The 21,571-nt window shown below is 35.3% G+C and overlaps 1 protein-coding gene across 3 annotated transcripts in view; it reads right to left on the bottom strand.

Annotated features, from left to right (window-relative positions):
• The window catches only part of ICA1L (islet cell autoantigen 1 like), a 78,443-nt gene that overhangs the window by 54,202 nt on the left and 2,670 nt on the right, over positions 1-21,571 (bottom strand). For 2 of the 3 annotated variants that reach the window (XM_049615152.1, XM_049615155.1), the window contains exons 2-6: positions 8,324-8,492; positions 5,313-5,385; positions 3,898-4,021; positions 3,146-3,344; positions 631-756 (exon numbers count right to left, since the gene is read on the bottom strand). In XM_049615152.1, the coding sequence (XP_049471109.1) occupies positions 631-756; positions 3,146-3,344; positions 3,898-4,021; positions 5,313-5,385; positions 8,324-8,492 (691 nt within the window). Of the gene's footprint in view, positions 1-630; positions 757-3,145; positions 3,345-3,897; positions 4,022-5,312; positions 5,386-8,323; positions 8,507-21,571 lie in introns of all 3 variants that reach the window. The other variant, XM_049615154.1, reaches the window with a different exon arrangement.

Raw genomic sequence — 21,571 nt, 5'->3', positions numbered from 1 at the left:
TAAATACAGTTCATTCTATTTTGCCATTTAAAAATACAAGTTAATATCGGTACCTGCTACTAATTAACATCTGACTTATTCACTGTGTGCCATTTATGTGTGATCTGGGATAACAGAAGCACAAGTGAGAGACTGCTGATATGAAAGTGCAGAATGAAAAGAACGCACGGCCTAGCATGAGAACACAGGTTTTCAAGGCCAACATTGCCGTTTACTTTAATTCTCATAGGGTTTCACTTTCCTCAGCTATGACAGGAAAGTTTTACACTTTTGGGCCCCAGCATCTTTGCTTCAAATGAAACTGTATGTAGAAGTTCAAAATGGAGTAGCTCTGGGGAACCAGGAAGGCTGTGAACGCTGCCTCAACACTTCCACTCAAACCTAGATGGCCCCTAAATCTCTCCTAGGACCCCAAGGGGAATAATGTGAAGATACAGGAGTAGGCAATCCCTAAGGTCTTTTTCAGTTTAGAATTCTATGATTCTCTGTCATAACCTCAGTAGGTCAATTTTCAAAGTCAAAGGAATTTGATTAATTATGCAATTTTTTACATCCGTTAGACAACTTTTAAAAAGGAACCTCACCACTCATCGTTTACTGCAAGGACATGCTGACCATGGAGGTGGGTACCTGGTAGGTAGTGAGTGAATGAGATAACATATTGCAGCGACTAGCTCCAAGTAAATCCACTTTCTGACAAACATCCATCTTTAACTTGTCGAAAGAAGCTTTGCTATTTCTCACTTGGATCTGTACCTGCAACCACAATAATATTTATTATTACTGATAATACAGGTATAAATATATCATAAGGGTTCATGGTACATATTTTCAGACACATGAAATAAAGAAGATTAATTCCCTCTCCTTGTATTATTATTTCACGATTACTGGTAAAGATTTTGGCTATTTTTAGTAACTGAAGGAGATTCTTTCCAGCAGGTATCTTTGTGCTGAGAAAGTATGCAATGATAAATGGAAAGTGCATAGTTAAGAAGAAAGACCCCTACAGACTCCAAATAAAAAGAAACATCCAAAACTACTGATAGGTAATATTTAGCTAATAGAAGAACACATGGAAATGAAACAGTTAAAGTGTTGAGAAGCATTAATAATAACTCTGAATCATGGAGATACATTTATAAATTAAAATAAATGCCTATCATATTTCTTATACATAAGGTAAATCACATGTCATCAAGTAGCATGAGTATTCAAATGTAAACATACTAATTTATTCATTCAACAAATATTTATAAGGTATCTATTATGTGCCAGGCACTGGGATATTGTGCGTGAAAAAAACAATGTTCTTTCCCATCATTTCTGAGTGAGGAGGCACAGGAAAAAGCAGCAGTAAACAAATATATAAGAGCATCTCATGTTGCAAAGATAACATATAAGTGAAAAGAAATGACTACTTTTGGGTAAGATGATTAGGGAAGCCTTTGGTGAGCTCATGCAAGATGTTTGAAATGGGACAGAAAAATGATAAGCAGGCCATGCTAAGATTCTGAGGAGAGCATTCCAGGCTCAGAGAAAAGCAAGGACAAAAGTCCTGGGTGTGGGAGGTGAAGAGCTTAACAAGCTTGCAGGACAATATGGAATAGGCTAGACCATATTCCTTCCTGGGGCATGGAAAGGGCTAGAGTCTAGAAAGTACAAGATGTGGCTGCACAGGCATCAGGGACCAGACTGTGCAGAACTATTTGGGTCCAGATAAGTTTAGAATGCACTTTTTTTTTTTTTAATTTAGGTGTGGGGCGCCTGGGTGGCTCAGTCGATTGAGCATCCGACTTCGGCTCAGGTTATGATCTCGTGGTTCACGAGTTCGAGCCCTGTGTCAGGCTGTGTGCTGACAGCTCAGAGCCTGGAGCCTTCTTCAGGTTCTGTGTCTCCTTCTCTCTCTGTCCCTCCCCCACTAGTACTCTCTTTCTCAAAAATAAATTTAAAAAACAATAATAAATAATAAAATTTAGGTGAAATTCAGGTAACATAAACTTAATCATTTAAAAATATATAGTTCAGTGACATTAGTGCATTCAGAATGTTGTTCAACAACTCTCTTGGATTGTATTCTAAGATTATAAAGGGGAAAGATAACAGGTTGCTGTGGTTTATACAGCTGGTATAAAGTTTCCATCAATATTAAATATGATTTGTATTACATGTACTCTAAATATTTATGAAATGAAGGACTGAATGAATTTTAGTATTCATGTATGGTGAACTTGGGGGATACAATTCAAAACTAGTTTATTTAGGGGCGCCTGGGTGGCTCAGTTGGTTGAGTGTCTGACTTGGGCTCAGGTCATGATCTCACCACTCCTGAGTTCAAGTCCCACTTTGGGCTCTGTGCTGACAGCTCAGAGCCTGGAGCCTGCTTTGGATTCTGGGTCTCCCTCTCTCTCTCTGCCCCTCTCCCACTCATGCTCTGTCTCTCAAAAATAAATAAACATTAAAAAAATGTTTTTAATAAGTAAATAGTAGTTTATTTAGCAAAAACATAAGTCCATACAGTTACTTTAAAAGTCTGTGGTCAAGGGGAGCCTGGGTGGCTCAGTCGGTTAAGCATCTGGCTCTTGGTTTCGGCTCAGGTCATGAGTTCGGCTCAGTTCACGAGTTTGAGCCCTGTGTCTGGTTCCACACTGACAATGTAGAGCCTGGCTGGAATTGTCTCTCTTTCTGCCCCTCCTCCATGCACTCCCTCTTTCTCTCTCTTTGAAAACAAATAAACTTTAAAAAAAAGTTTGTGGTCAAATTATGTACTGTAGTAGAATAAAAATCTGATAATCACTTTTTCTTATAATAATCAATTTACCTGAATTTTTACTTAAATTATTTATTTTTTCCTCACTAATAAACTCTTTCTCTCCTGCAAACAAATCCCAAAAGTCCAGGGAAGCAACATTTATATTGTGAAAGGGATAAAAAAAAAATAATAGAAAAGGTTGATGGGGTCGGGATGTCACTTAAAGATTAAAAAAAAAGTGTAACAACCTTTTGCACTTCAAAGATCTCCAAGCAACCAAGATTTTATAACATTTTTCAAAAACAGCCTGATATTTTAGGATCTTGATTAAATTATTCCGTGTAAATTCAATAGATTTGTGTACCAAGAAAAGGAAAGGATGCATTTTCATACTTTTCGGAACTTTTCCATTTGTTTTAGGGTGTCTGGGTCCAGTTCTTGGGATACGTCTTTCATCCACAGCAGAGCTCCTCTGTATTCTGTGCGTGCTTGCTCCATCCGATTAATTGTCATCAAGGTATCAGATACTGCCCTTTGACTGAATGTTGCTACTTCTTGCTTAAGACGAGAAAGAGGAGTATATAGGGCCAATCTAATGGCAGAGAGGTAAAAATCAGAGGGATGTACATCCCATAAACAAAACAAAACAAAAACAAAGGTTTAAAACAACCATATATTTTGGCTGTATTTAGTAACTGTTGGAGATTCTTTGCAGTAAGTATCTTTATGTTAAAAATCTGTAAAGTGATAATAAGTTCAAAATAAATAAGTAGAAAAAAATCCCTTCCACCTATAAAGAAGAAAAGTTCTAATGTACTCCTAAATAACATAATATCCAAAAAAGCAATAAAACAATTAAAATATACATATTTTTATATGCATGTGCCTCTGTTACATTAAACCACATTAAGGAGTTTAAATATAGGCTTAAAGCCTATTTGTAGGAATTAAGCAACCAGAATGTCAATTTTTAAGTAATTATTTTAAAACCAAATAAGTAAGAGGCATCGAAACAATTACATGCTGTATTTCTCTTTGAACCCTCTACTGGAATGATCAGTAACCTTTATAAATATGCAATTTTAGGTACATAGATCAAAACTGTCATAAAGACTACAGACTGAGGATGATGCAAAACTGTAAACCTTTGCTTGGCTGAAGAACAGAGTGCCTTGCCAGTAGCATCCATCATTTTACCAGCTTGTGTTGTATCCCGTTCTGCTTGAAACTTTAAAAAGAGCCCTAGTTCATTTTCTTCCTCTGATATGACTAGGAAAAAATTACAATACAGTTAACTGTTTTCTTTCATCATTTGTTAAAGACACACAGCTAAAATTCTCACAGCAATAATTCTCTATACATAAGAATTACTTGAGGGAAGAAGAGAGACTTATTTTAAAAATGCATATTCCCAAAAAGAAAAAAAAATGCATATTCCCAGGGTCTATTTCCAGAGATTCTGATTTTACAGGTCTGAGGATCTGCTTCCCCTTACCCACAAATACTCCAGATGGTTTTGATATAGTGAATTCATGGACCTTGCTTTGGGAAGCAAGGAGGGGGAAAGAAAAGATTCCAAAATGACAAAACCACAAATGCATTTTCAAATGTGCAGACATGTATTTTAGGATCATTGTCTCTAACAAAGTCTTTGTTTTCTATTTAAACTTAATCTTGACTCCCACCCTGGTTTCAGTATCTATGCTCAGTATCCCAGGCCCACAGACATCCATGGTTTTATTGCTGAAACCATAAAATTTGTCAGTCATGTAGTACATTACTACTCAGTGTTGTCCACTGACCAATTCCAGTCCACAGTCATTTGTTAACAGCCTGTAACAAGTACCGAAACGAAGAAACTGTTTAGAAGCTTACTAATTTGATGAGTATTTTATATCTGCTGAATCTAATAATAAAGTGTGCTTATATTTTGTGTGTCTTCTTTAATTTCATGTGTGTTGAAATTCACTTTCATTGTATTTTATAGAAGTGTCAGTTTACAACAAATTGAAAGTAAAACACAAAGCAAAAAAGTGGTCTTTGACCACAAAGTTTTGGAAGTGTGACCCTCTAATCACACACAGTAAGACTAATAAATGGGGAACCCATAAAGTATTCAAATTATTAGCTTAAAGTGAAAAATGACAAATGTCATGCCTAATTTCACCCTGGTTTACTGATGGAAAAACTGAAGTTAAAAACTGAAAGGGAAAGGGGTGCGTGGCTGGCTGACTGGGTGGAGCATGCGACTCTTGACTCAGGGTTGTAAGTTCAAGCCCCATGTTGGGCAAAGAGCCTACTTAAGAAAAAAAAAGAAAAAAGAAAAACACCTCACAAAACAAACTGCAAGGGAAGTCTCTCAGCACCTCTGAGGTGGCAGCCCGCTCACTTACTAGCTCCACACTCACACTGCTCCTTACTGTCACTTCTTTGTCACAAGGAACCATTCACATAATAGTTCAGTAAACTATTTTTACATTAAATCTTTCATTCTCAAAAATGCAAGTAAATTATTTATTTTAAAATGGGAATTACTGAATAGATATATAGGATTTCATACCATTAAGTCTTAGTTGATATTTCTCAACTATCTTCAGAAGTTCAGTGCATGTCTCTTGAATAGAGTGAAAAACCTTTGAAATATAAATTTTATTAGGACCAAATTTAAAGAATCATAAACATAAAATATCTGTTATAAGCACTTCAAAAGCAGAACATTTTCTTATAAGTATTATGTTTATTTTCCTTGACTTTGAAGTACTTCCGTATTGGTTTTATACAGATGTAGAAAGCACTTTTAGATTCCCCCTTGAAGGCTGGAAAAAATGGAGATAAATACATGGGAGCTAATGAAGATTTATAACTGTGAAGTGTGTCCTCCCCTCAGCTCCAAACTATCTAAATAGCAAAAATGTAAATCCAATATAAACTGCATCAAATATTGTCAATTTCAGATGAAAAGAGTATAGATAACCTTAGAAAATGTTAACTCTCAATCTGGTTTTTCTACAATGTTATCCTAAGCAAACAGGTCAGTTAATTACCATAAAAACTAAATAATGTATTACAACATCATAAATAAATTACTTTTGGATTGTTTTTATTTGGAATTTTCCCTTCATTACTATTGTTGCTAATACCTAAAAGTAAAATAACCAGTAGACACTCATTTCAAAGTAAGCACATGAAAATTTGATATTAGGACACATTATACACATGAGGTAACTCTTCACACACATCTATAAATTTAGGTTTTCCCAAAGAGATGAAGTGTCATAGGTTTTAGGGTACAGCCGTCTTCCCACAAAGTCCTATGCCGAAGAATTGTTACAAGACTTTAGTTTAAAAAGACCTTTGCACTGTAGCATAGTCTTAGGCCCTAATCCTTTGATTATCAAATAAATTTCCAATATCACCACTGAGCCTAAATATTCACTCTCTGAAAGTTTTGTTATTATTTAGATATATGATCAGACCTAAGGAAGATTAGTGACAGACGCTAAAATCTAAATGGAGGAGCAACTATCAACTTTCCACATAAGTTTAGGTATGTTTGAAATGAATTTGGTATATGGATTTTGCAACCTAAAAAGCTGTTTTAAATCCATATGGAAGAACAGAAAAGGGTACAAAAATGAGAGCTCTACTATGATGAAGTGATTATGATTGATTTTGTTCCCCCTGGGTCTTCGGAAGATTTATATACAATTGCTTTTTAATTTTACAATGACATTTTTTTAAATGTGAGTGAAGTATAATATAATTAAAGTGTACGACACGATGATTTAAGTAAACATACAATGAAAAATTTTCTCATTCTTAAAAAATAAAGTACAAAAGTCAGAGAAAGTACTTGGGTGATTCCAAATATTTGACTAATGGATAAGAATATAAAATATGTCATACAGACTACCTAACGATGTAAAACAAAACAGAAAAATCTATGTCTATGGGAATATATGTTGAAATAGTGAATCCTTCCTTTAGCCTTAAAACATTTATTGCTTATAATCAAGTCCCTTCATTTTTTCCACATGTCACTGAATCCTAAGAATACTTTTCTACACAAAAAACTTGTTAATTTGTTATCTATTTCCATATTTGTTATGGCAATGACATAAATTTACTTTTTTTATAATAAAAATACTTAGTAGATTAAGACCTATTTAATTAGGCCTCTACTTTTAAGGATTGCAAGAAATTATTATACTTCAAGCATAACAGAAATCCTACTTGGAAATATTTGTAAAAGGCATCTTCAATTAGTATACATACATGGACTCAGTAAACTTGCATTTAAAAACCTAGACCTATTCATTAATATACATGAGACTTTCCTCTAATTAGCTTAATCACTTAAAAGTATAAAACACTCATAGGTTTAAAGTCATTTCATGGCAATGACTTTATTTAAAATGAAAAACATGGACAAAAAAAACACATTATAAAATACTTCAATAACTTTATCCCTTAATTATAGAAACAAAAACTCTAACTTATAAAAATCTTCACTCAGGGGGCCCTGGCTGGCTCTGTTGGTGGAGCATGCACCTCAAGTTCCTGAGTTTGAGACCCATGCTGGGTATAAACTTCCTAAATAAATAAATAAATTTTAAAACATAGTAAAAAAATAGGGGCGCCTGGGTGGCTCAGTCGGTTAAGCGTCCGACTTCAGCTCAGGTCATGATCTCACAGTTTGTGAGTTCGAGCCCTGCGTTGGGCTCTGTGCTGACAGCTCAGAGACTGGAGCCTACTTCAGATTCTGTGTCTCCCCCTCTCTCTACCCCTCCCCTGTTCATGCTCTGTGTCTCTCTGTCTCTCAATGATAAATAAACGTTAAAAAAAAAAATTTAAAGGGGCGCCTGGGTGGCTCAGTCAGTTGAGCATCCGACTCTGGCTCAGGTCATTATCTTGCGGTCTGTGAGTTCGAGCCCCGCGTCAGGCTCTGTGCTGACAGCTCAGAGCCTGGAGCCTGCTTCGGACTCTGTGTCTCCCTCTTTCTCTGCCCCTCCCCTGCTCATGCTCTGTCTCTGTCAAAAATAAATAAACATTATAAATTTAAATAAAAAAAATTTTTTTTAAACATTAAAAAAATAAAATATAAACCCTCACTATTTGATTTCAATTATTTTCAATTAGGCAAAAGACTTCATGTAAAAGTAGTACAGAATATTTTGACATGATATAACTGCATATAACATGCGATTATAACTTACACAAGTAACAGGCAAAAAGATTCATGATATTTATATTAATTTCAATTAGGAGACAAAGGTGATAAAGCTATTACGATATTTAAATAATGAATGGAAATAAATTTATTTAACTAATCTATTTGTAGATATCTAATCAACATAATTGATTAATATTTAGCTTAAAAACTTATATTTATTACTTACCTAACTTATAAATACTAGTTCTGCCAATTCTCAATTTGTGCAAATTGTGACCTCCTACTCAGATATGATTGACAGATGAATACAATTAAATATTCCATTATCAAATTTGCAAGCTCTTCAAAGTCCCAAATAATAACCAATTATATGCAATACAAAGAATCCTCAAATTTACCTCAAGTTTAGCATCCAGTTCAGCATCAGATGCCACCACGTGCTCATCTTCCTTTTTTCCTGTTGCTTTGATAAAGACCTGTTTGGTTTTCCAGTATTTCTTTTGCATTCTGCTAACTACTGACTGGTTATCTTCTGGTCTGGGTTGCCCAAAGGAATCCATGAAGTGACTACAAGGAACAGACTAAAATTTCTTAAATTTTTTCAATAATAAATATCTAGTCAGTCAGTATTTAATCCAGTTGAAAAAGTGAAAAAGATACTAAGTAGAATATTAATTTTAATAGCTAAACATTCTAATATTTGCTCTATAAGTTCTAAACTTATGTTATAATTATAACTTGCACAAATAACAAGCAAAAGATTCATGATATTTATATTTCAGTTAGGAGACAAAGGTGATAAAACTATTATGATTTTGCAATAATGACTGGAAATAATTTTATTTAACCAATCTATTTATAGACATCTATTAGTTTCTAATTTTGCTTTTGTAATAATACTGCAAAATGAATTTGTACATACCTCTTTGCATATTACTATCATTTCCTTAGAAAAGCCTCCCATAGTTTTCACTGCTGTGCCAGAATACACATTTAATAAATATTCTCAGATACACAAGGATTCAGATACATACTCTTTAAAAATCACTCAAATAAATGCTTTAGTATCAAATAAATAAGCAAAAATAAAGATCTCAATAAACATTAAAAAACATTTTTTTTTTTAATTATAAAAGGGGTGCCTAGGTGGCTCAGTCAGTTAAGCGTTCAGCTTTGGCTCAGGTTCACAAGTTCATGCTCATGGTTCACAAGTTCAAGCTGCACGTCAGGCTCTGTACTGACAGCTCAGAGCCTGGAGTCTGCTTTGGATTCTCTGTTTCCCTCTCTCTCTGTCCCTCTCTTGCTCATGCTCTCTCTCAAAAATAAACATTTTGTAAAAATTTTTAAAAATTAGGGGCGCCTGGGTATCTCAGTCTGTTAAGCGTCCGACTTCAGTTCAGGTCATGATGTCACAGTCCATGAGTTTGAGCCCTGCGTCAGGCTCTGTGCTGACAGCTCAGAGCCTGAAGCCTGATTTGGATTCTGTGTCTCCCTCTCTCTCTGCCCCTCCCCTGCTCATGCTCTGTCTCAAAAATAAATAAAAACATCTTAAAAAAATTTTTAAAAATTAGAAAGATCTCAGGTATAGGGGAGTTATGTTAGAAATAAAGATGGAAATTATAACCTGTGAACTTGAAAACTAATGTTTAAGTAATTCTTCTTAATATGGTTAACACGGCTATGTAAGGAAATGCAAATGTGAAAAGTGTTCCTTAAGGAGATGTAAAAAAAAAAAAAAAGAAAGAAAGAATAATAATGGTTTTTAAAGCCTAAATTATTCCAATAAATGGTGGGAGGCAGGAACACAGGGAGATATTAAAGTATGTGATTGATTCATCATTTTCAGAATCAACAGATAATTAACGTATTATTAATCTTAGTAAAGAAATAGGTTCACCTACTTTTTAAAAAAGTAATTACTAATTAAATAAAAATAGAATGTTTACTTTCCAAATTACTAGGGGCAAAACAAAACAGCAAGGAAAACTAGCAAAAGCAACAGCAGGGTGGGAAAAACAGGATCAAGGCAACATAACAAAAAGTATAAACTAGGATGACAGAATAAGAACAACTACACAATTTAGTATGATAAATGCAAACCTCCTCTCAAATATAAAGAATTTCAAACCATAAAAAGAAAAAACGATATCCAACTACACGCTATTTGGGGTCAACCTCTAACAAAATGACACAGGAAGAATTAGTTAAGATAAGCCAGGTAAATACACACAAAATTAAAGCAGGAATAGCCATACTAATATCAGACCAAGAAGGTTTAAATAAATAGCATTAAAAAGAACACAGTTAAAATGTAAAGTCCACAGGTGACCACTCTTCCAGATATCCTCTGAACATTCTCCTTTGGATATTCTCCTGGATTCCTGGCAGTATAGATTAGCCACCATTTAACTGCAGAACCTCTCCTATGCTATGCTGGATAACTTGGCTAGACATAGTTGAGATGGAAAATAGAATTTAACCTTGGTACAGAGTGAATCATCCTACTGTTCTGACACATAAAGAGTCTTGAGGGAAAACTTGCAATTTATCTTTGAAAAATGCCATATTATATACAGGGCAACAAAAATACAAATTACAGGCAGTTTCTCAACAAAACCAACAAAAGTTAGACTACAATAAAGGAATGTACTTAGGGTAATGAGTTAAAGAAAAACTGTCAATCCATAAATCTGTATCTATCAAAACTGTCCTTTAAAAAATGAAAGCAAAATACATTTTCAGATAAAGAACTGAGAGAATTCATGGCCAGGGAACTTTCAGAAATGCTAACAAATTCTTCAGGCTGAAGGAAAATTAAAACAGTGATTTGGATCTACAAGAAATAATGAAGATAATCAGAATTGGAAAATGTCTGGGTAAATATGAGTTTTTTCTTTCTTGATTTCTTTAAAAGTTATAGTTTAACATATGCAGAGAAAAATAAAAATAAAAGCTTAAGTGTCAATATTGCCATTTTTAGATCATTTATACCTTCACCTACTCCCTTACCACCTCATTCTATCATCATCATTACTATATGGTTCTTTCTGGTAATATTTACATGCATGAAGTATACAGTTTTTAGCTGTATACTTTTCCCAAATGAATAGATATTACAGTATAGAACATTTCTAATGCCCCAAAAAGCTTCCTTATATTCTTTTTCAGCCACTGCCCAGCCTATAAGTAATAACTTTCAATTTTTTTCATCTTTGATTAGTTTTTCCTTGTCTAGTGTGTTTTTTTATGTTTATTTTTATTTGAAAGAGAGATACTGAGTGAGCAGGGGAAGGGCAGAGAGAGAGAGGGAGACAGAATCCCAAGCAGGCTCTGGGCTAGCAGCAGGGCTCAAACTCCTGAACCATGAGATCACGACCAGACCCAAAATCAAGTCCGACACTTAACCAACTGAGCCAGCCACCCAGGTGCCCCAGTGTGTTCTTTTTTTATTGCTGAATAGTAATCCACTGCATGACTGTAACACTGTGTTTTCATTTTTTACTACTATAGATAAAGCTGCTATGAACATGCCTAAACAAGTCCTCTTGTGCACAAATGTTTTTATTTCTTTTGAATAAAGACCTAGGAAACGATTCTGTCAAATAATTAATGTATACTTAACTTTATAAGAAATTGCCATTTTACATTCCAATTAACAATGTATGAGAGTTCCAATTGTTCTACATCCTCACTAACATTTAATGTTGGCAGTCTTAGTAGTTTTATTCACTCTAGTCATTGAATAATGGTTTTTCCTTGTGGCTTTAATGTCAATTTTACTGATGATGAGCACTTTTTCATGTGTTAATTTTCCATCTGTATATATTCCATTGTTAAATGTTTGTCTTTTGCCCATTTTTAAATTGAGTTGTCTTTTTTACAATTAAGTTGTAGAGTTCTGAAATTTAGATTGGAGTGGCATTGAATCTACAGATGTATTTATGCAGGACTGGCATCTTAACAATACTTTTTTTTTTTTTTTACTATTTTTTTTAGTGTTTATTTTTGAGGGAGAGACAGAGCACAAATGGGGGAGGGGTAGAGAGAGAGAGAGAAAGAGAGAGGGAGGGAGAGGGAGAGGGAGAGAGAGAGAGAGACAGACAGACAGAGGGATTCACAGAATCCGAAGCAGGCTCCAGGCTCTGAGCTGTAAGGACAGAGCGCGACACGGGGCTTGAACTCACTCACCGTAGGATCATGACCTGAGCCAAAGTCGGACTCCTAACTGACTGAACCACCCAGGTGCCCTTTAACAATACTGAGTCTTTCAATTCAAGAACGACAGCATGTATCTCCCATTTATTTAGGTCTTCTTTAATTAATTTTGCTCAGCAGTGTTCTGCAGTTTTTAATATAGAAGCATTACACATATTTCATTTAATTTATTCCTAAATATTCTGTGTCTACCGATGTTATTATAAATATCATGCCTCCTAAACTCAACAAAAGCCTTTACATCTGTATATTTTATTACACTTAAATTCTGTACTTTTGTTTCTCAATGTTCTCATTACATGAAATGTTACAGTCTCTGAGGGGACTTATTAAATGGCATCCCTTTTCTCTGCATTTTTCTAAATAAGAAACAAGTAATATAAGGAGTAGTAGCTGAAGGCCCAAATCCCATTTTTTGTTACTAACAATGGCAAAGTTTATGGATATAGCTTAGTGTGAGACCTAAATGGTCCTCCTCACTGAGCATCAGGGCTAAGCAAATTTGCCAACCAAAGGTAACTGGATTAGGGCAAGTTTCCCCATATGGGAAGAGGAAGAAGGATGGCTAACCATTATTTCTTATCTCCCAAATTTTCCTTTTTTTGCTTTTGAAAAGGCCCATTCTTTAACAGTTCTAATGAATCCTGTGGGTAAAAAAAAGCTTGGTCTTGGGATCTATGAAACTCTATTTTGAATTCATTCATATTTATTGTATATAAAAATCTAAACTAACAACTTTTTCCCTTTTTTTAGATACAATTTTTGGTCCATGCAAGACTCATTTTCTTATGTTTGTTCATTTACTTGTACATTCATTAACTCCCTCTTCCTTTCCATCTGTCCTCATAATCATTCTAATGTGCTTCATGTGTACTTTTTTATTTGAATGTATTCTTAATAAAATGTGTTATGTACACGTTCTAATATAGACAAATGATACTGTGTTGTATCATTTATTTCTGACTTTTTGGGTGTTTTGTGCTCAGCCCTGTTTTTAAAGTTCTATATATGTTGCTATCTGTTCTGTCGTTTCTATTACATAGCATTCTTTAGTGTTTCTTGATTCTTTGTGAAGATAGAATCCCCATGTCTTAGGGCATCTATTGTAGTCAATGAGAATTCTGGGGTCAAACTATCTAAGTAAGCTCTTACTGTCTTTTGAATCTTGTAGAGCGTTCTATTTAACCTTGATGACTTCAGGCTCTCTACGATATGTTTTGGTAGAGTATTGTCATTCTGGAGATTCAGGTCTTCCAGAAAATTTTAAGTTATTATCCCTTCAAATATTTCTTTTAACCCATAATTTCTTCTTTTATCTGAATCTTCTACTGGTGTTATTCTTTATAGGTCTTAATGACTCATTTTTAGATCCGTTTCTCTGTGCTATATTTTGGGTAAATTCCTCAGTACAATCTTCCAATTTATTAATTCTCTTTTCAATTCTGTCTAGAGTTGATCCCAGCTATTGAGGTTTACTTTTGTTTTTGTTTAATGTTTATTTTGGGAGAGAGAGAGAAAGAATGAGAAGGGGAGGGGCAAGGAGAGAGAGAATCCCAAGCAGGTCTATGTTCAGTGCAGAACCCAACACAGGGCTTGATCTCACAACTGCAAGATCATGACCTGAGCCAGTATCAAGAGTCGAATGCTTACTGGACTGAGCCACCCAGGTGCCCCAAGGTTTATTTTTTTATATGCAGTGACTGTTTCTTTCTGTCTTTTGTGATTTCCAAGATTTCTAATCAGCTCTTCTGCAGATTTTTCTAGTTTCTTGTCCTTTTTTAATGGTTATTCTATATTTTTTCTCTCTGGCATCTTAAATGTATAGAATTCTTAGAAAAAAATTATTTTCACCTGGAATGAATTCATGTCCCAAATGTTGATTTTGTTGAATTATATAGGCTCATTGTGAGTGAAGAATCTTTAATTTTTTCCTTCCTTCCCTCTGTAGTTATTCCTCACTAGTAGTTATATAGTTGCCACCAATTCACCTTCAGGGCTCCCACTTCCACAGCATCTTATATTGATTATTTTAATGATATAGTGATACATAATGATATCTGAAATACTATTGATCTAATCATGTTTGAAGGAATGCTGCATAGGAACACTTTTAATTTCTAACAACCTGCAGAAACTGAACTCCTAGATGCCAGAGCCTACTTCTATACTGAAAGCTCAGCACATCCATCTCAGCCTCACTCACTATTTTATCTTTCTATTGTATTGTTGGTTCATGTTTCTCTCTCTTTTATTTTAGAGTGCATGCACACAAGACGGGAGGGGCAAAGACAGAGAATCCAAAGCAGTCTCTACGTTGTCAGCACAGACCTGACGTGGGGCTCAGTCTCACCAACTGTGAGATCATGACCTGAGCCGAAATCAAGAGTTAGACACCTAACTGACTGAGTCACCCAGGCACCCCTGGTTTATCTTTATTTCATTATCTAGCCAAGACACATCTTTTTGGGTTTGCTTCTTAATTGCTTTTATAAATACTATGAGTAGAGAGCAAATGTTACTATGCTGTCTTAACTAGAGATCTCCTTTATTTGCAATAAGAGTAGTTTCTTTCTTTTTTTTTTTTTTTACGTGAACAGTAACCACAGAGAACACTTTATTCCTTTTTACACTATACTATTTAAATTTTTTAGCTATCTCCTGGATTTGGAGTATAAATCATAAATTATGACAAATCAGTATTCTCTTTAGAGGTAGTTCTGTACTCACTTTAACATCTCATTACTGTGACATCACTAAAAAGGAAGCAAAACAGACTGACGGTAATATGCAAAATGAAGCAGTGAAATCCCATTGAAAAAAATAATCTGTAAAGACTTTTGACTAAATATAACTGTTTGACGCAATTAAGAAAATACATTAGACAAGTTTGCTGTTTAATATTAATGTAGTACTCCCGATTATCCTGGTTCCTAATCCATAACTTTTCTTACAAACACAATCAGCATTTCCTCAAAGAATCAGTGTGTTAATGATTTCAACTAAGGACATGGAACACTCCAAAATGTCAACAAAGTTTTCTCTTCAGTAGGATAAAGGGTGATAGTTTCCTGTAGTCTCCAAATTTACTACAATTAACTAACTACCTTTTGTATAACTATTATTATTTTCAGAAATGTCTACTTGATTATCTATCCCAGTTATATCTTTTTGGTTTTGTCTTTTTCATATTTTATTTATTATTATTTTGCAGCACTAGCAAGCTCTTATCCAAAGTTAAGAGTTATTCATTCATTCATTGTTAAATACACATTAAGCAGTTATACTTTTATGTAGACTTTTTTCTTATCTGAAATATAACTCTTCTTATAAACACCATATAAAGGCTATAAACAATTACATACAGAAAATATATTCTATATAGAGTTAAGAGTGAAACGTTTACATTAATTCCATCACTTAACAGTGCTATAAAGGGCTTAGAGTATTATTTACCCTCATTTGTTACAAAATAATTCACTAGATACATTAGCAAGTGCATTAAAAAAGTCTGAGAGTTAAAGTTATGGCAAAGACTAGGTATTAAAATCACATATACATTATTTACAAGGGAGCTCCTATTCCCCTCTTGCCAACAATCTCCCACTTGTTAACAGAAGTAAGATTAGAATTCAGGCATACTAGGTACCATAATTGAAATACTGAAGAAAAACAGAGATCTTAACAGCATGAGACAAGGAAATGTCATTCCAAAAATAGGAATGAAGAAGAAAAAGGTAGATTGATGATAATTGTAGAGGTATCTATATTTTGTTAATAGGTAATGTGGAGCTAATAAAGGTTTTTAAGCAGCAGAAAGACTAAACAGAAAGTTTATAGCAATCTATCCACATTCCAGGTATAATGTAATAAGAATCAGGACCAAGGACCGTTACCATAAGAACAAATTTGAAGGAAGACTCTACAGAATTTGGTTAGTAATGACTTAACAGTTTTGCCCCTGAAAAATAAAAAAAATTAGGAGAAGTGCGAACAAAATGCATCTGACATGTGAAATTCTGAGTCTGAAATGATAAGTGGCATCTGAATTTATAGAAATATCTGAAAGCAATTACAACTGTAGTAATCAAGATTGTTTCAAGCTTGGGTCTCTAGTCAGACTGCCTCGGTATGAACCTAATAACTCTACTACTTAGTAGATGTGGGACCCTGTATGAGCTACATTAATCTCTCTGACCTTTATTTTTCTCATCAGTAAAATAGCAATAATAAAGTAAATATATTGTTTTGAGAATTAAATGAGAAAATACATGTAAAGCACTTAGAACAGAAATTGTGGGTATTTAAGAATGAATATTTTATATTTTTTCATTTAATTTTTATTGCAGCTCAGATTAGAAATGGTGATTTGGGAGTTAGCTATAAAAAGACAGTTAAGGGGCACCTGGATGGCTGAGTCAGTTAAGCGTCTGACTTCAGCTCAGGTCATGATCTCGCGGTTGTGAGTTCGAGCCACACATTAGGCTCTGTGCTGACAGGTCAGAGCCTGGAGTCTGCTTCGGATTCTGTCTCCCTCTATCTGTGCCCCTCCCCCACCTGCACTCTATGTCTCTCTCAAAAATAAATAAACATTAAAAAATTATAGGGGCGCCTGGGTGGCGCAGTCGGTTAAGCGTCCGACTTCAGCCAGGTCACGATCTCGCGGTCCGTGAGTTCGAGCCCCGCGTCAGGCTCTGGGCTGATGGCTCGGAGCCTGGAGCCTGTTTCCGATTCTGTGTCTCCCTCTCTCTCTCTGCCCCTCCCCCGTTCATGCTATGTCTCTCTCTGTCCCAAAAATAAATAAAAAACGTTGAAAAAAAAAATTTAAAAAAATTATATTAGAGGGGTGCCTGGGTGGCTCAGTTGGCTGAGTGTCTAACCTCAGCTCAGGTCACGATCTCATGGTTTGTGAGTTCAAGCCCCATGCCAGACTCTGTGCTGACAGCTCAGAGCCTGGAGCCTGCTTCAGATTCTGTGCCTCCTTCTCTCTCTGCCCCTCCCCTGCTGACACTCTGTCTCTCTTTCTCTGTCTCAAAAATAAATAAACATTAAAAAAATATTAAAAAAAGACGTTAAGCAGTGATAACTGATGAGACCTTTAAAAAAGAAAGCAGTCCACAAAACAATCAATGTGATTCATCACATCAATGAAAGAAAGGACAAGAACCACATGATTCTCTCAATAGATAAAGAGAAAGCATTTCACAAAATACAGCATCCTTTCTTGATAAAAACTCTTAAGAAAGTAGGGTTAGAAGGATCATACATCAAGATCATAAAAGCCATATATGAAAGACCCGACGCTAATATCATCCTCAGTGGGGAAAAACTGAGAGCTTTCCCCCTAAGGTCAGGAACAAGACAGGGATGTCCACTCTCGCCACTATTATTCAACACAGTATTGGAAGTCTTAGCCTCTGCAATCAGACAACACAAAGAAATAAAAGGCATCCACATTGGCCAGGAGGAGGTCAAACTTTCACTCTTCACAGATGACATGACACTCTATATGGAAAACCCAAAATATTCCATCAAAAACCTGCTAAAACTGATCCATGAATTCAGCAAAGTGGCAGGATATAAAATCAATGCACAGAAATCGGTTGCATTCCTATACACAAACAATGAAGCAACAGAAAGAGAAATCAAGGAATCGATCCCATTTACAATTGCACCAAAAGCCATAAAATACCTAGGAATAAATCTAATCAAAGAGGTGAAAAATCTATACACTGAAAACCATAGAAAGCTTATGAAAGAAATTGAAGAAGACACAAAAAAATGGAAAAAGATTCCATGCTCCTGGATAGGAAGAACAAGTATTGTTAAAATGTCAATACTACCCAAAGCAATCTACATATTCAATGCAATCCCTATCAAAATAACACCAGCATTCTTCACAGAGCCAGAACAAATAATCCTAAAATTTGCATGGAACCAGAAAAGACCCCGAATAGCCAAAGCAATCTTGAAAAAGAAAACCAAAGCAGGAGGCATCACAATCCCGGACTTCAAGCTATACTACAAAGCTGTAATCATCAAGACAGTATGGTACGGCACAAGAACAGACACTCAGATCAATGGAACAGAATAGAGAACCCAGAAATGGACACACAAACGTATGGGCAACTAATCTCTGACAAAGCAGGAAAGAATATCCAATGGAATAAAGACAGTCTCTTCAGCAAGAGGTGCTGGGAAAACTGGACAGTGACATGCAGAAGAATGAACCTGGACCACTTTCTTACACCATACACAAAAATAAACTCAAAATGGATGAAAGACCTCAAGACATGAAAGACAGGAAGCCATCAAAATTCTCGAGGAGAAAGCAGGCAAAAACTTCTTTGACCCTGGCCACAGCAACTTCTTACTCAACTCATCTCCAGAGGCAAGGGAAACCAAAGCAAAAATGAACTATTGGGATCTCATCAAAATAAAGGCTTCTGCATGGTGAAGGAAACATTCAGTAAAACTAAAAGGCAACCAACAGAATGGGAGAAGATATTTGCAAACGACGTATCAGATAAAGGGTGAGTATCCAAAATCTATAAAGAACTTATCAAACTCAACACCCAAAAAACAAAAAATCCAGTGAAGTAATAGGCAAAAGACATGAATAGGCACTTCTCCAAAGAAAACATCCAGATGGCCAACTGACATATGAAAACATGGTCAACATCACCATCATCAGGGAAACACAAATTAAAACCTCAATAAGATACCACCTCACACCTGTCAGAATGGCTAACAACAACTCAGGCAACAACAGATGTTGGTGAGGATGCAGAGAGAGAGGATCTCTTTTGCACTGCTGGTGAGAATGCAAACTGGTACAGTCACTCTGGAAAACAATATGGAGGTTCCTCAAAAAGCTAAAAATAGAACTACCCTATGTCCCAGCAATTGCACTACTAGGTATTTATCCAAGCGATACAGGTATGCTGTTTTGAAGGGGCACATGCACCCCAATGTTTATGGCAGCACTATCAACAATAGCCAAAGTATGGAAAGAACCAAATGTCCATCGACGGATGAATGGATAAAGAAGATGTGGCATATATATACACAATGGAGTATTACTTGGCAATCAAAAAGAATGAAATCTTGCCATTTGCAACTACGTGGATGGAACTAGAGGGTATTATGCTAAGCAAAATTAGTCAGAGAAAGACAAATATCACATGCCTTTACTCATATGAGGTTTTTAAGACACACAACAGATGAACACAAGGGAAGGGAAGCAAAAATAATATAAAACCAGGGAGGGGGACAAAACATAAGAGACTCTTAAACATGGAGAACAGAGGGTTGCTGGAGGGGTTGTGGGGAGGGATGGGCTGAATGGGTACGGGGCATTAAGGAATCTACTCCTGAAATCATTGTTGCACTATATGCTAACTAACCTGGATGTAAATTTAAAAAATAAATTAAAAAATAAAATAAAAAAGAAAGGTGAAAGGTGGTAAAATTTGGAGGTTTGAGGAAGGTGAATCAAATTTGGGCCAGGCTCTTGGTACTATGTTATGGATTCACCATGATATGAATAGGTTAATAAGAAATGTGTTCTCTATATAATAGACATTTAAATCACATAATAAAAAGAATTAAAAAGAACTTCAGAGATTATCTAGTTCAACTTTCTATTTTGACTCAAAAGGGATGGAGACTTCCATAAAATGACAGACCAATAGAAGGCTTATAAAAAAAGCCTTATCATAACTGAGGGTATAAAATAATTACATACAGAAAATATATTCTATATAGAGTTACAGTGAAAAATTCCATCACTCAACAGTGCTGTAAAGAGTACTATTTACCCTCAGTTGTTACAAAATAATTCACTAGATACATTAGCAATCAACTGCATGTACTTATTAGACAGTTTTCATTAATAATATGTGACTGATCATGGGGCACCTGGGCGGCTCAGTCAGTTAAGTGTCTGACTTCGGCTCAAGTCATGATCTCACAGTTCATGAGTTCGAGCGCTGTGTTGGGCTCTATGCTAACAGCTCAGAGCCTGGAGCCCGCCTCAGATTCTGTGTCTCCCTCTTTCTCTGCCCCTCCCCTGCTCATGCTCTCTCTCTCTCAAAAATAAATAAACATTAAAAAAAAATTTTTAATGGGGCGCCTGGGTGGCTCAGTCAGTTAAGCGGCCAACTTCGGTTCAGGTCATGATCTCGCAGTCCGTGAGTTCAAGCCCCACGTCAGGCTCTGTGCTGACAGCTCAGAGCCTGGAGCCTGTTTCAGATTCTGTGTCTCCCTCTCTCTGACCCTCCCCCGTTCATGCTCTGTCTCCCTCTGTCTCAAAAATAAATAAACGTTAAAAAAAAATTAAAAAAAAATTTTTAATAACAAAATAATATGTGACTGATCGCTATGAAATTGGTAATGGTTAAACCATTTTTGACCAACAAAATCAGCAGTTTCATATGGTTTAACCTAATAAAAGGAACTCAAGTTACCAATGTGATCTAACTCCTCTCTGAAGAAAGTGCTTTGTGGGCAAACGATCTGCCTAACCAAGAACACATCTCAAGTCAGGGATCTAGGCTAACTAGCAAACTGGCCTGGAGAAAAATTAGTTCTGAGCCACTCTTTGCTACAACAGCAGAGCTAAGTAGATCCACCAGACTGAATGCCCCACAAAGCCATAATTACTGAGAATATGACATTTTACACATAAATTTTACAGACCCCTGATCTAGACCATGATTCTCAAAGTATAGTCTGAAAAATAAGTTTCTTAAGCTCTACTGTTTGTAATAAGACAATATCTATTCTTTGCTCATATGTACATACTATATATATATATATGTATATATATACACACACACATATATACATATACATTATATATATATCATACATAATTTTTAAAGACACTACCTGACTAATCTTTCATCAACTATCCATTAATTTGGGAATGGTTTTTAGCTCTAGCCAATCAATGAGTAGACTGTTTGTCTCCTTTCATGGATGAAGATAAACTGAAGCCCACTAAGATTATTAGGGACTACTGATATCAAAGAGAAACTATCAAGTCACAGATTGAGAATCTACCCCCGAAACTGCCCTAAAAGTATATTTTATAAAGTACCAGCTTTAATATTGACTAGAATTTCATGAAGGTTATAAACATGAATTCTTTCAGACACATAAATTTAACTCTTGTTTAGTCAAACATGGTTTGGTTACTGAGATACTAGAAGCATTACAGAACTACAGTAGTTGAAATTAACAAATACAATGGACACTGGAACTAGTGCAGAATTAAATTAGCTGAAATTTCCAAATAGTCCTAATAAGGAAGTCAGTTTCACACACATATTAAACACAGGCTTTGTTCTAGGTGCTACAACTTAGCACTACACTCATATGAGAAAATTAAATTAAATTAAATTAAATTAAATTAAATTAAATTAAATTAA

Source organism: Panthera uncia, assembly GCF_023721935.1.
Source record: "Panthera uncia isolate 11264 chromosome C1 unlocalized genomic scaffold, Puncia_PCG_1.0 HiC_scaffold_3, whole genome shotgun sequence".
Lineage (NCBI taxonomy): Eukaryota > Metazoa > Chordata > Mammalia > Carnivora > Felidae > Panthera > Panthera uncia.
The sequence above is the reverse complement of the archived record's forward strand: the minus strand, read 5'-3'. Positions and strand labels throughout refer to the sequence as shown.